The sequence below is a fragment of the Pezoporus flaviventris genome, unplaced genomic scaffold, assembly GCF_033815535.1.
Source record: "Pezoporus flaviventris isolate CSIRO_AGI_PZ_B2104156 unplaced genomic scaffold, CSIRO_AGI_Pfla_v1 ptg000079l, whole genome shotgun sequence".
Classification (NCBI taxonomy): domain Eukaryota; kingdom Metazoa; phylum Chordata; class Aves; order Psittaciformes; family Psittacidae; genus Pezoporus; species Pezoporus flaviventris.
In genome coordinates this window covers 5,485,357-5,499,550 of record NW_026892627.1, presented here as the reverse complement: position 1 = coordinate 5,499,550, position 14,194 = coordinate 5,485,357, and the positions used below count along the sequence as shown (strand labels likewise).

Below are 14,194 nucleotides of genomic sequence, written 5' to 3'. Positions count from 1 at the left end.
TTTTCAAGTTGTTTTGTGTATTGAATCAATTACGCAGTTTCAGAGCTTGGACCATTGCCATTGAATGGCTGCACTACACGGGAATTCAGAGTCCTTTGAAGACTCAACTAATCGAATGGCAGAAGAAATGGCAGGCCTTAACAGAAGTCCTTAAAGATGATCTTTTAATATGATTGGATATAAGAATTTAGCAGGCATGCAGACTTTCAAATGCAAACTCTGAGATTTTGTTGAGGTGGAGAATGTGCTCGAGTAACACTGTTGGCATGGGCAGTGTGAGCTTTTGTACTACAAAATGCAGAGAATCACAGAATGGTTTGAGTTGGAGGGGACCTTAAAGCTCAGCCAGTTTCAACCCCCTGCCACAGGCATGGACACCTTCTGCTAGACCAAGTTGTTCCAAGCCCTGTCCAGCCTGGCCTTGAACACTGCCAGGGATGGGGCAGCCACAGCTTCTCTGGGCAACCTGTGCCAGGGCCTCACCACTCTTACAGGGAAGAGCTTCTGCCTCAGCTCTCATCTAAATCTGCCCTCTGTCAGTTTAAAGCCATTCCCCCTTGTCCTGTCCTTGTGTGTCCTTGTAAAAAGCCCCCCTCCAGATTTCTTTTTGGCCTCTTCACGTACTGGAAGCTGCTGTGTTAAGGTTTCCAAGCAGCCTCATCTTCTCCAGGCTGAACAAGCCCAGCTCTCTCAGCCTGTCGCCATAGGAGATCTGCTCCAGCCCTCAGCGTATCTTTGGCCTCCTCTGGACTCACTGCAACAGGTCCGTGTCTTTCTTCTGCTGGCTTATCTTGGGAGCCCCTCAATGGAGTACTGAAGGCTCTCATGAGAGCGGAAGATAGGGAAACAATCCTCTCCCTCGAGCTGCTGGTGACGCAGCCCAGGAAATGGTTGGTTTCTGGGCTGCAAGCGCCCACTGATGGCTCATGGTGAGCTTCTTGTCAACCAGTACCTCCAAGTCCTTTTTTTGTAGAATTGTGCTATCTGTAAAAGTCCTGAAGGCAAGACCAGGAGGGTCCCCTACCCAGCACTGAGGAGTTGATATGAGTCACAGCTCACCAGGACATGGGGAACAGAGTGAAAAGAGTTCACCAGAATCATAGGAAAGGCCACTGCTTTGTAGAAGTTTTCAAGTTCCCAATGGAAGGGAGTTGTAAATGTAGTATTTAGTGCTGTAACCTGTCTCCCAGAAAATTGTCTATGACAGGCAATCTCTTTTCGGGTGGGGTAGTGCTGAAAGCCAGGCTCAAGAGTTGCATCTGAAGTGCAAGAATCATTCTGGGAAGAACCACTTGAAGCATTTAGCATTAACTTCTAGAAACAGTAAAAAAACTACTCAAAGAGTAGCAGGAGATAATAACATAGTTCTACCTCATTGCCAAGTGTTGGGAAAATGAGGGACTTGGGATTTATTAGTTTGAAGGTCCATTAGTTTGAGGGGTGGGAGAGTGGCAGCTGGGGGAGCATGTATGTGCTTCTCAGTCAGGCTGGAGCAGAGCACTGGATTGCTGCATGAAGAACAACCAGCTCCATGGCTCAGATCCTGCAAGAGTCAACCCACTGATCTGAGAGCTGCTGCCTCAGGAGGCAGGGACTTAGCCAATGTGAATTAGCATGAAGGTGCCAAGGAAGGGGAGAGGATGTGTTCGTCAAAGATGAAGGCTTAGACTGACTGTTAAGTCATGAATCCAGTTACTCCACACTTTGGCCATGCATCACACCAAAGTATTACTTTTTCTTTCACAGATGGTCCCATTTGATTCAAACTTTATCCCTAGAAATTTCTTGAACTTGACATGCAGCGTAAGTCTTTAAGCACATGACCTTATTCTGGTAGGTGTGTGCTCCCAGTGAGAGCCAGGTGGAGTCACCACCCTGCTAGACAGCAGGACTGTTAAAGTACACACACACTTAAGCCATCGAGGAAGTGATTGACTGAAATTGTTTCCTGTACTACGGGGTGGAGGTTTTTCTGTAAGCAGCTGTGCAAACATCATGCAGATCAGAGGTGCTGGTTAGAGACTGGGTGGGATACATCCCATCTCTCCCTGAAGAATATTGTGATGCCATCATTCGCATGGGATTATGAATGCTGTGTTACCTTTTTGTAGTTTAGAAAGGTAACCTTCCTTTTAAGGTGCTGTTATGACAGAACCAATGCAAATTAGTGTTTGCTTAAGGCAAAAGCAAAGAGGGAGGATGTGAGGATGTTAGTGGCAATGCCCAGGAAGCTGAACACAGATTAACACAGTAAAATCAAATGCAGCAAGTAACCTCTAACTGCTTTCACTTCACCAGAGGCAGCAGTACCTAGATCTGTCTGAATTGCTTGGAGGTGAAAACATTTGCCTGGTTATGGGAGAAGACGGAGAATGGGAAGGGTGATGAAGGGAATGATGAATTAAGGGCTTCTCCCTGGGAAGCTGCCTCAACTGCTTTCCATTTCTGCTAAACCCACAGTGCTGCAGCACAGGGGTGTGGGCAGAACGGGTCTGCTGCTTCCCCAGTTAGCGCTGGAAACCAAGACATTCAAATCAGCTTTCTCACTTCAGTATCCACCAATAAATGAGTACTTTCTACTTCTCTTTGTTTCAGCAGAGATGTATCTTCAAGCAGCTCAAAAGCTAACATACAACTTCCCAAGAGAAAAGGAATTTGATGAGAAACAGCTCATTTTGCATTTAAACGATAAAGGCACAGGTTAGAATACAACATGCTGCTGCTAGAGGTTTAATGCTAGGTCCATGACCAAAGAATCAAATTTTCATGAACAGCTAAGACTCACCCCCTCTCCCCAGAGTCAGCTGACACGGAACAGGGTGGATGCAGGTGGCCCAAAGCATTACACCATTTATTACTTTGCCATTTCAAATTTAGCGTAAGTTTTGACATTCTATGCTCTTAAATTTCCAAAGGGTGCTTATGGTACAGCAGCACTTAAATGAGCTACCACCAGCTTAGAAACACTCCTGGCAAAGGTGTAAGACTAGAAGCAGTCCTAAACAAACAACAACAAAAACCCAAAGAGAGCACCTAGATGTCTTCAGTCATCAGGCTCTGAGACCAAACAAACTTACCCATAGCTTCAATCACATTTATTTTTAGTGTTTGGCTGTTCACCCTTGTAGCAGGCAGTTGGGGAAAGAAAAGAGGAAAATCATCTTAGCAATACAGCAAAATGAAAATAATCTTTTTACTATTGAGTTTAAAATGTCTTCATTCTCCTACCAGAAGTTAGGGCTTAATACATTCTTCTTTAAAGAAAAAGATATTTTGACCATCCTTTTCAGAACAACTGTATTTCAAGTGAAAACAGTATTTCAGACTAATGAGAGAGATGAGGGGATATAAAGGATGGATTTAATGTAAGGGCAGACTCCCCTGAAGATTGCTCTTGTGCTACACAAGCCTTTGGTTAAACTGAGGTGTTCCAGGTAATCCCATGGGACACAGGCTTACTGTCCTGTGTCATGGAGTGGCATCAGCCTCATCACTCACTTCCCTGCCTCATCTCAGTAGGAACAGATTGCGACACAGGGTAGGGAAAAGGAAATTGGACAATATTGTGCTAAATAAGCATACTCCAACTTACATCTACCTTAAGCACCCACCTAACCTCGTACCCCATTCTCTTAATTTATGAAGGATTTTCACCACACTAACTGTACCAGCTCTAGTGAAGTTATTCCCAACTATCAACTTTAAAATTCCATTACGAATCACTCCCTTGAGGGGTATAAACCCACCCAGATTTCTGTTGTCATTCATTTTGTGTTTGCTATTACATTCAGAAGCTCTTTGGAGAAAAGTGCAAACAAAACAGCTGTAAAAACCAATAGACGTTGTTGCACGAATGTGTTCCCTCCCTGTGTCTTGAACTTAACGATTTGTATAAAAATAGCAATGGGTGAACAGAAAAGCACAACTAAAGAAAAGCTATTTCTGTCACTACAGAAACCACAACACATTCATGAAAAGGCTAATCACCCTGAAAACACAGACAACCACGTTTTTCACTTCAGTTTGTTTCAAAGAACCATGATGCTTCCCCCCACCTTTTCTTTTTAACTGTGAGACCAAACACATGATCTATGAAGAGCTGAAGTGAAGGACAGGCCCCACCAACCATGATTCTGTCCTCTCTATATGCTGCAACTGCAAACCACACAGTGCATCCTTTCTTGCAAAGGTATTGTAGAGATGGTACACAAATAACTGCTACAGCAAAGGGACTCTTAAACAAGGAAAGTAATAGTTTGCACACTAATAAGTAGGAATCCCAGGGTAGGAAATGCCTTGAAAGGCACCAGAGCTGTCCCAGTGAGGTGTACCGTTAGAAAAATCTTTCTTGCAAGTCAAAACCATCAATATTTTTAATGCCATCAATCATACTGAGAAAATCATCAATTGTCACTGTTCAGGCACGTGCAGGCAAATGTGACTTCAGGAACTTGACTTTTTGCCAGTCTCCAACTTGTTCCTGCATTAATTTCTCCATTAATTTGATTATTTTTGGACAGAGTTCCAAAATTTGAAGACAGATCAATCCATTAAAAAATAATTGGAAGAGATAACAGGATACGTACTTCATATGATTTCTTTCATAATACGTTAACAAAATAGAATGACTGTAATTCTTTCAGGATCAGAAAAATACTCCAAGCTGTAGTGTTACAGCACATGGCAGTCTGTAAACAAAACCAGCATCCACTTCACCTGTCATCTGGTGCGCTTCTTTCTGTTCACATGCTGCTTCATCATCTGGTTACACCGGTGTAGTAGTTAAGGAATTCTTAATACTGTCGTTGAACCGCATAACTGCATCTTCAAAGGAATCAGTTTCTGCTGTTGTGTTTGAAGAGATTTCATGAGGAAGAGCTAAAGAAGGTAACGATGGAACTGAAGACAGCAGCTCATCCAACTCGGGCTGCTTGACTGAGCCTTCAGAACACATGGTTGTGTCTTCAGGGTCCAAAGCTGTGGCATTTTCTGGGAAATGGAAACAGATTGAAAAAAAAAACCAAAGCCAAACAAATAAACAAAACTTGTCAGTCTAATGTGCAGTGCCTCTGGTGCCCATACATCATGAGAAACCAGCTTGAATGAGACACCTCATACAGGCACATAACCAGACTCACAACTGTCAACTACATGGGCTGTGCTTACTCAGCTCTCCCCAAATTCAGAAAATCTGATGGTACAAGCAGGTTTTTAACAGGCCATGAACCATTTTGTCTGCTGTATTCCTAATGCTGGAGATTTGGGGTTTACCATTCCTAAGTCACTCCACCTTTTGAAAGGGAAAGGCATTCACAGTGTGAAGAATTTCATTTTTTTCTTTTAATAGAAAAGTGTATTGGGTTTATATGGCAAAGTTTTTTTGGGGGAGGGCAGGGGGCTAAAGGGGTGGCTTCTATGAGAAGCTTCCCCTGTGTCCAACAGAGACAATGCCAACTGGCTCCAAGATGGACCTGCTGCTGGTCAAGGCTGTGGCCTATCAGTGACAGTGATATCATCTCTGGGATACCTGCTGCAAGGCAGGAGATAGAGGATTTGGGAGTAAAGTTGAACTTGGGAAGAATAGAGGGGTGGGGAGGGGAGGTGTTTTAAGAATTTGGTTTGATTTCTCATTCTCTGATTTTATTGGTAAGAAATTAAAATCAATTTCCCCAAGTAAAATCTATTGCTGAGTGATCTCTCCCTGTCCTTATCTTGACCCATAAGCCTCTCATTATATTTTCTCTTCCCTGTTCACCTGAGGAAGGGAGTGTCAGAGTGGCTTTGATGGGCACCTGGCATCCAGCCAGGGTCAGCCCACCACAAAAAGTCACTATTAAGATGACTGCAATTTTTCTTTCACTTTACAGGGTGAAGGCAAGCCTGTGGTAAAAAAAACCATATACACTGATTTTAGAAATATGTACTTTTAAGGTCAGTTTAATCTGGATCATCAACATTTTCATTTAAAGGCACAATATATAATCTTACAAAAAAAAAAATTTATTTTTTGACCACTTCTAAACTTGATTTCTGCTACGTTTCCATCTCATTTTAGCCAATCCCCTTTCTGATTTTTCTTACAAGTGGCTGGTTTCCAAAAAGCATGATGCTGTGGAGCATGCATGAGTTGGTGCCACTCCAGAAATTAGGTCAGAGGCCCAAAGGAAATATTGAATACACTTACCAAAACAAGCAGAAGTGTCATTGTCTGACATTAACTTCTCAGTGCCTACGAAAGCATCTGCTGCTGGTGTGTTAAAGGAGGCAGATGAAGACATGTCGGACACTTTTAAGTTTGCGAGTTCAGGAAATGAATCAGACATATCTAGAAATCCTGAAGGAGAAAGCAAACATTATAGTACTGACTTAGACATAACACAAATTCAGACTGAAAAAAGACACGTTATATCAGGACTGAAGTCACTGAAGTCCCCTCCCTGCTAAATACAAATGATTTTAGCCTAGATGTTAGCTGTCATCAGTGGAAAGATCCCTGCAGAATGTCAGCCTCAGTCAGGCTTCCAGTACCCAAATTCTACAGCTTTAAAATGCAGTGAAGTCAAAAACTTCAAGGAAAACCACCACCAATGCTCCTAGTTCCTCACATAAGTCTCAGACTCAAGATGTTACTAGTTTATTTAGATGTCCTCTGAAGAACTGCTGAAAAAAAACACCTAAGGAAACATACCTGGATCCATAACTCTCTGGAGAGGGGGAGGAGGAGAAAGTGAGCTTTCTGGTGAATAACTACTCATTTCTTGATCTGCAGAATGATCCAAGTTCGTAAGTACTTCACAGTTGTCACTCTGAGAAGTAGGTGCCAATAAAGGAGTCTGGAATGACACAGTAAGAAGAAAAGCATCTTTTTGTATCTAAAGCTTCAGCTGAAAACGATCTTCCTATGAAAACATTCTGCCTTGGTCTCCAAATACACCAATTCAGAGAACCTACGACCGCCAAACCACCGATCAGGGCATGTTCCAATGTAGTCTTTTAAAGCCAGTACGTTCAGAACAGTCCACTCTTAATTCTTGTAGGTGTATTTTATTTCCTAGTGAGCAGGGTATTCTTCTAATTCTCATTGACTGACACAGTTGTAGTACGCAAGGCTTCAAAATGTGAAGAAAATATCTGGCAAAGATTTCTATCGGCCAACACTGGTGACCTGCCAGCTGCTCAGCATAAGCAGCTATCACTTTCTCTTCACATAACTGTTTCATTCAAGCAAAGTTGTATGCTGTACCCAAATATACTGCACTATAAATGTTCCAACAAGCAAAACACTTAGAAACTCCAGAGAACATGCCAAAGATATGAACTAATTTCTTACATACCTCTGTGTAGCCGTCAGTAGATGCTACAGGAGTTCCAGCTTCTGGCAAGGGTGAAGGTGGTTTGCTTTCTGGCTTTTTCTTGGCTATTGTAGACTGTGTTGGAATTCTGTGCAAGTAGCCATATCCAATACCACATCCTAAACTGGACACGGAAAGTAAAACAAGACTTGAAAAACAAAACTAGTAAGCATTTTAAATTCTGAGTCTCTAAAGAGTTTGAGTCTTTAATCTATAGCAAGAAATACCTACCTGCAAGAATCATTTTACTTACTTGCAGTACTCAAGGAGCACTCTGCATTTGACATTTTGACATACATAAGTTAGCCTTCAGTTGATTATTTTTGTATCTTTACAAAATAGATAACCTGACTATGAGAATGTAGCTAGTGACTCTGATACTGGGGAAGTCAACATAAGTTTGGATCCAGAACATGCCTAATTCCTTGTTCTAAGATAGTTTGTGTTTTGTGTTCGGTTGTTGGTTTTTTTTGGAAAGATTAACAGTTTTGTTTGACAAGTGTAAGTAAACAAAGCTTAACTTGAAATTGACAAGCTGTAATCAACAGTAATAATACTCTTAGCAAGAGCCCATTTACAGTGAGTATATAACCTGTCATCAGCCAATGACTGTCCGGAGGGAGATCAGTACCTTCCTTCTCCACCCCAAGCTCCATTGGGAGTCACAACTACCTCTCGAATGGAATCTGCTTCAGTGTTATAAACCATCAGCTTCAGCGGCTTTCCCTCATGGGATTCAATCAGGGAAAAGAAATCCTCCGACTAAGAAAAAAAAGAAAGTAATGGTTGTTAAACTCAAATGCACAAGACAAGGAGCTGGAAGCAGCTTAGCATTTTAGGTAGTTATTTACTTCAACATGAAATATTACAACCCCAGAGACAGACTAAAACTCACTAGTACAGTTTGATCTTTAGGGGCAACTTTTTCTTTATTGTCACATTTAAATAAAAGATAATGTTTACCTGACCCATGAAGCATCTGTCATAAACATCAACCTCCTAAAATCCCTAAACACGATCCCCACACATTCGATGTACACACCATTAGACTTATAAAAAAACATAAAATCCAGACCCTACAATATACACTTGGCAGGCACGACTGAAGAAACATGGGCCCTACCTCCTGAAGAATCTGATCAGATCCCACAACGTAGTCAGTGTATGGCTGTAGACCAGCTAGAGCTGCAGGAGATGCAGGTTCAACATCCTGTGAAAGAATAACATTGAGTCATATGTACTTGCAGAAGGATAAACTACCCCACTATTAAAAGCAAAAGCTAACCCCAAAACCAACTGAAGGACAGAACATTTTAATTATGGGACAAAATAGCAGTCCTGAAAAAGTCTACCCCTAGGTGTGACATCTTGCAAAAAATCCTGAGTAAGAAAGACCAAGGTGCTACCAATTCAAAACGGGATCCTCTGAAGATGTTGAGAATTTGTGCTTATTTAAACAATCAGAAACATAACAGTCTTTCCTACTCAGTTCTACTCTTTCAGCTATTCTTCTCGATCTTAAAATAGTTTTTTGGTGCTTTTTGTAACATTAATATTAATGCAGTTTAGCCAACACAGAGGCACCAATCAGGCCAGAATCTTTTTGCTTTTGCCACTGATTCTTCAATATAGGATGAAAAAACCTTCTCCTCATCACGCACTATTTGGTCCAGTTGGGATGGAGTTAATTTTGCTTTACAGTAACAGGCAATATTTAACAGTCATCCACTACTTTTCCCTATTCAGATAGCTCAGACAAAACTCCAAGACTACCTCTGTGTGATTTCAGCATTGTACTTCCACATATATGTTAATTCTAAACACTACCCTTTAAAACAAGGTTGTATGAACACTGACAAGCCACCAAAGAATTCTGTCTCACCAAAACATGCCACACATGTTCATTGGCTCCCTGGAAACTGCAGAACCTCACACTGGCTCCAAGAAGACCTTGTCCTCCCCACATGTTACTGGGGATCACCTCCACCTCTCTCATTTTCATTGTTTTGATATTATACACCTCCAGCTTCACTGCTTTTTCAGCATTTGCCTTCAGGAGATCTTTCAGCATATTGTTTTCCTTATTCTGTAGAGCACAAAATGAGAGATGATTAATATTATTTCTAGTGGCACCTGTCATACAGATGTCATGCCTGTGTCAGAATTTGAATACAAAGAACTAAAACTGTCAAAGTATAGGCTCTGTGCTTTAAAAATAGTCCCAGCAGTTCAATTTTTTTTCATTAGAAAGAAGCGCTGTCAGCTCATGTCCCTTTACATAAGCACTTACTACTACTCCATTTAATCACTTACATTCCTGCTCTTTGTAACTGCTATTAAATTATATCAGCAATATTAGATCTCAACTATGTAGCCTAACAATAAGCAGCAACATTGTTCTTCATGCTTCTGATCCCAGTCCTTATTCAATAACCCTTCACAGTCAGCGTATATTGGCTGCGAAGGGACAGGCTGTTTGTGAGTTGCTTAGAGAACTATCATTATTTCTGCCCTGTTAAAAGATTAAATGATCTTCCACCAAAACCTACCATTATAACAATCACTTTCAGAAGGAGCCTCCGCTAACAAAAGCAAGACAAACTTAATGAATTCAGCTCATATGTACTTAGGGTGAAGCATATAGCCAAAGCTGCAAGCCTTTTAAACAAAAAAAAAAAACAAAAAAAACCAAAAAAAAAACAATCAAACCAAAGCTCAATTCTTTTCTCATAACTCAACATAGAGGAACAGTGTTCCCAGTCTTAAAGTACAATCAGACAGGCTATGACTCTTTTCCATGCTTTATCAAATGCTGAAATGTTGAAACAAGTTTGCTTAAATAAATGTTGAGCTCTTACCATTGACTCACCAATTTGATATTCTTGTGGCAGAAAATACACATGAATGACTAATATCATAAACATGGTGTTAATCTGTTAAGGAGTTTGGGTGACTAAAGGCATAAATAAGGCTCTTTCCTCAAATCTGGATCCAGCCAGAGAAGAGATTTTGAACACTGCCAAGTTTCGCTTTATCTTTAAATGCCATATACAATGTCCAATATGAAAAGCTTTATTTACCGCAACAGCTTTGGCCTCTACGTTACAGCATTACAATACCCGTATTTCATGCAAGTAAAAAAAAAGAAACAATAAAATCATTTGAGGCTTACAAGCCTAGTGTGTCCTATGGCAATTATGAAATCAAAGAAAGGTTCCAGTCCTCCTTGTTGAGCTGGGGAGTTTTCTTGAACCTGCAAAACATACATTTTAGGTTTACATTATGTTACAGTGTTAATATTTACACTTGATTCAATATTGACTTTAGAGCAGAACCACAGGTGAGATCACAGACTTTGGAAAGCAGTCCACAACTGTGAATTTGTTATTATAAGACTATGAACAATGAGCGTCCAAATTAAGCTGTAAAAATCAGGTTTTGGACTCCACACAAGACACAAGTATTGCGATTCAGAGTGCACAGCACAGAATTATTAAACACTGAAGACTTTGGAGAAGAGCTTAGTTTCCAAAGCGCTACTTCAGGATTTTCTTCCATGCTAGTAATAGCCTGAGAACACTGAGAGCCCCCAGTTACATCACAGCCATGTTTTACATAAATACAATTTACAGTTGGGTTCCCACAGCTTACAGCACATTTGAATAGGAACACTTAAAAGCGTATGCTACAAACACATGGCTAACCACAAGTACTGGTCAAGAAGATTGCTATCTCTTACAGAAGATTCATGAAGAGTCGCAACATCTCAATTTCATTATAACCAGGTTATTGTAAAATAGTGTAAAAAAGAAATATAGCGGATACCTATTAAAACACACTCACACTGGGATAAAACCCACCAAAAGTTACATGGAGCTTGATATATGCAGAGTATGTGAAAGCATACCCACTTCAAAGTATACTGACACAGCAACATATATCAAGGGAACCGCTGCGATCAAGCTTACCAGTTTGTACTGCTTTCATCTTTACCTTTTGTTAATGCAACAGCACAGCCCTTAACCTGCAATACGTTTGAGTTCCGAAAGCCACCCCACAATTTAAACACTAAGTTACAACCCATGCACCACCTAATCTAAAAAGTACATTGCTAACAAACTTTAAACTGCTACCTCTCACATTTGGTCTTGTGCTACCCAGCTGCTGTTTATTTTTAGTTCTAATAAAGTTGTATCAGTACTGGGGCTTTTGCTGGCATAACTGTCTATTCAGGTTACAAAATATACTTAAGTAACAGCACAATTATTTCAGCAAAAGCTTTTAAAGAAAATAAAAACCCCAAAACCACATAACACCTCATGCTTTATTTTTAACAGTCAAAACTGACCACTGTAACCACAACTGGAGTAGGAAGTATTAACTTACATCACAACCCTAGACTGCATCTAAAGCAAACAGCCAGCTTATGCTGAAACAAAAGTTTAAAAGGTTAAGAAAAGTTTACTCCAAATTCTAAATAATGTGCAAGAAGCCTTACAATGTAAATATCACGTAACAGGACATCAAGGATGAAAATGTATGCAAAAAGAAGTACACGGAAGCTATTACAGAGCTCATGACATAGCTGTTCAGATATCTAAAAGCCATAGAGACTCCCATACGATGATGTAAGTTGCAAAAAACCCTGCAGTATTTGGTCTTCAAAATGACACCTATCAGAATTTGCATGAATTCCATGTAGCAAAAAGAAATTACTTTGTCTCCTGCATACTGTAGGTGTCCAAAATCACCCTTCAGAAAACTCAGCAGTATGCTACACTTAGCACGAAAGGAGGCTGCACTTTGTGACCAACCGTCACTTCATACGGAGCTAACCCAGTTAAGGAGACTGACAAAAGTGGAACCCCTAACAACAGTGGTAACCTATAAGCATATCTTGTGACACTGAGAAACACACACCACCGATGAAGTGGAAAGCAGCACGCTGGAAAAACGTTTCCGCTCTTATTCAGGGAGGAAGACCACCAACTAAATGAAGTGATGACGTCTGCAACAGCTGTTATCAGCAATCCTTCTGCCTACGTTTAAGCTCCAAGTTACGCATTTAAACCACTGTGCGTGCAGACAATCTGCCAGATGCAGGAGTTAGAGCAAATCTGCATCTCCATACAACGCCTGTGAGAAGCAGCCCCTCAGGAAAACACTGTCTGAAGCAGGAATCAGCCCCCAGCCAAGATGCTGTAAAGAACCGCAGAGAAATGAGTCACATCTGCCAGTCAATGTAATCTGGAAGAGAGCGAGGCCGCAGAAAGGGCTATCCTGCTCTTAAACCATGCCAAGTTCCTCGAAAGCTGCACAAAAGGCTCCCCTCAACTGCCGGCAGCCAAGACACGGCAGGTCGAGGCTCTGAGCCTAGCGAAGCCGACAGGGCGGGTACCCATGGCCTCCGGGGCGGCACGGCCGCTCCTCCCCCGCCGTCGTGGCAGTTCCCTGGAAGGATCCGACAAGTGAGGGCCAGGGAGCCCGCGGCCGACAGGCCCCAGCCCAGCGCCCTCGCAGGGGGCTCGGCCTGCCTCGGCCGCCACAGACCGGAGGGGGAGAAACGGGACCCCGCGCGCCGCCGGTCCCGCCTCAGCGCCCGCCGCGAAGCCGCCCGCGGGCCCGGCGGCGGCCGCCTCACCCCGTGCACATGGAAGCCCTCGGCACCGCCATCGGGAACCTCGGAGCTCGATCCCAGGCCCATGCCCGGCGCCGTGCCCACGGCCGCGGAGCGGAGGGCTCAGCCGGCGACGGCGACGGCAACAACAACGAACATCGCCCTCGACACCACCCCCTCAGCCGACGGCCTCGCAGGCCTGAGCAAGCGAGCGCCGAGCACAGCGCCCTCTACGGCGGAGGAAGATGGGAACTGAGCTCCGCTCTGCTGTCTGGCGTGACGCGGTGACGGGGCGGGGTCGGGGGAAGCGGCCAGTAAGCGGCGGGAGCTGTGCGCAGATGGCCGGCGTTGCGGTGGTGGTTGCTGAGGCGGGTTAGGTGGCAGCTGGTTTCCAGAGCCACCAGGCCGCAGCCGTCTTTCAGTTTAAAGCAGTTCCCCCTTGTCCTATCACTATCTGCCCTTGCAAAAAGCCCCTTTCCAGCTCTCTTGTCGGCCCTTTTAGGCTCTAGAAACTGCTCCTCAGGTCTCCCAGAGCCTTCTGTTTTCGAGGCTGAACAAGTCCAGCGCTCTCAGCCCGTCTTCATTTCAAAAGAGCAAATATTTCTGTTCTGTTCCCCCCCTAGGAACGTATTATGGGCTATGCTCAAGAAAAATATATCCACCAGCTGAGAAAATCTGGCATTAGAACTGAAGAAGCAAATCAGTGGTCCCATGTTGCTGTTTTTCAAGACACAGGGAGCCTTGTGATTAGGTGATTATTAAGAAGTGGTGATATTTCTATTTCCATGAAATTTCATATCTGCTCTGCTTTTTTTTTTTACTTAGGATGAATTGTGTCAGTATTTAAAGGGTGGCTACAAAGAACATGGAGGCTCCCTTTGTACAAGGAGCCACATGGAAAAGATGAGGGGTCATGGGCGCAAGTTGCTCCCAGAGAGATTCCAGCTGGACATGAGGAAATTTTTTCACAGTGAGAACAGTCTGTTGTTGGAATAATCTCCCCAGGGAAGTGGTGGGTTCCCCAGCACCGGACACTTAAGTTTCACCTGGACAGGCTGCTGGGCCATCTAGCCTAGGTCATGCTTTACCTAGAAAGCCTGGACCAGATGAAACTTGAGGTCCTTCTCAACCTGGGATTTTATGATTCTATGATTGAATTCTTCTGATTCTGCCTTTAACTTATTAATGTTCTGAAAGTTTTCTATTGGTAGTAATAATCTTAAGC

General features: G+C 42.7%; 1 protein-coding gene across 1 annotated transcript; it reads right to left on the bottom strand.

Annotated features, from left to right (window-relative positions):
* Positions 1-4,522: 4,522 nt before the first annotated feature.
* GORASP1 (golgi reassembly stacking protein 1) lies at positions 4,523-13,265 on the bottom strand. The gene is made up of 9 exons (XM_061474551.1): positions 12,994-13,265; positions 10,525-10,605; positions 9,235-9,438; positions 8,476-8,562; positions 7,984-8,114; positions 7,335-7,476; positions 6,689-6,833; positions 6,185-6,334; positions 4,523-4,989 (listed from the first exon to the last, which is right to left on the bottom strand). The coding sequence occupies exons 1-9, from the start codon at positions 13,054-13,056 to the stop codon at positions 4,766-4,768; spliced, it is 1,227 nt and encodes a 408-aa protein (XP_061330535.1). The 5' UTR covers positions 13,057-13,265; the 3' UTR covers positions 4,523-4,765.
* Between the last annotated feature and the right edge of the window lie 929 nt (positions 13,266-14,194).

Coding starts and splice junctions, on each gene's coding strand:
- GORASP1 (XM_061474551.1), bottom strand. CDS start 13,056: ATGGGCCTGGGATCGAGCTCCGAGGTTCCCGATGGCGGTGCCGAGGGC. Junction 7,477..7,983: donor GCTTGGGGTGGAGAAGGAAG/GTACTGATCTCC, acceptor TTCCGTGTCCAG/TTTAGGATGTGGTATTGGAT. Junction 4,990..6,184: donor TGACACTTCTGCTTGTTTTG/GTAAGTGTATTC, acceptor TCCATTTCCCAG/AAAATGCCACAGCTTTGGAC.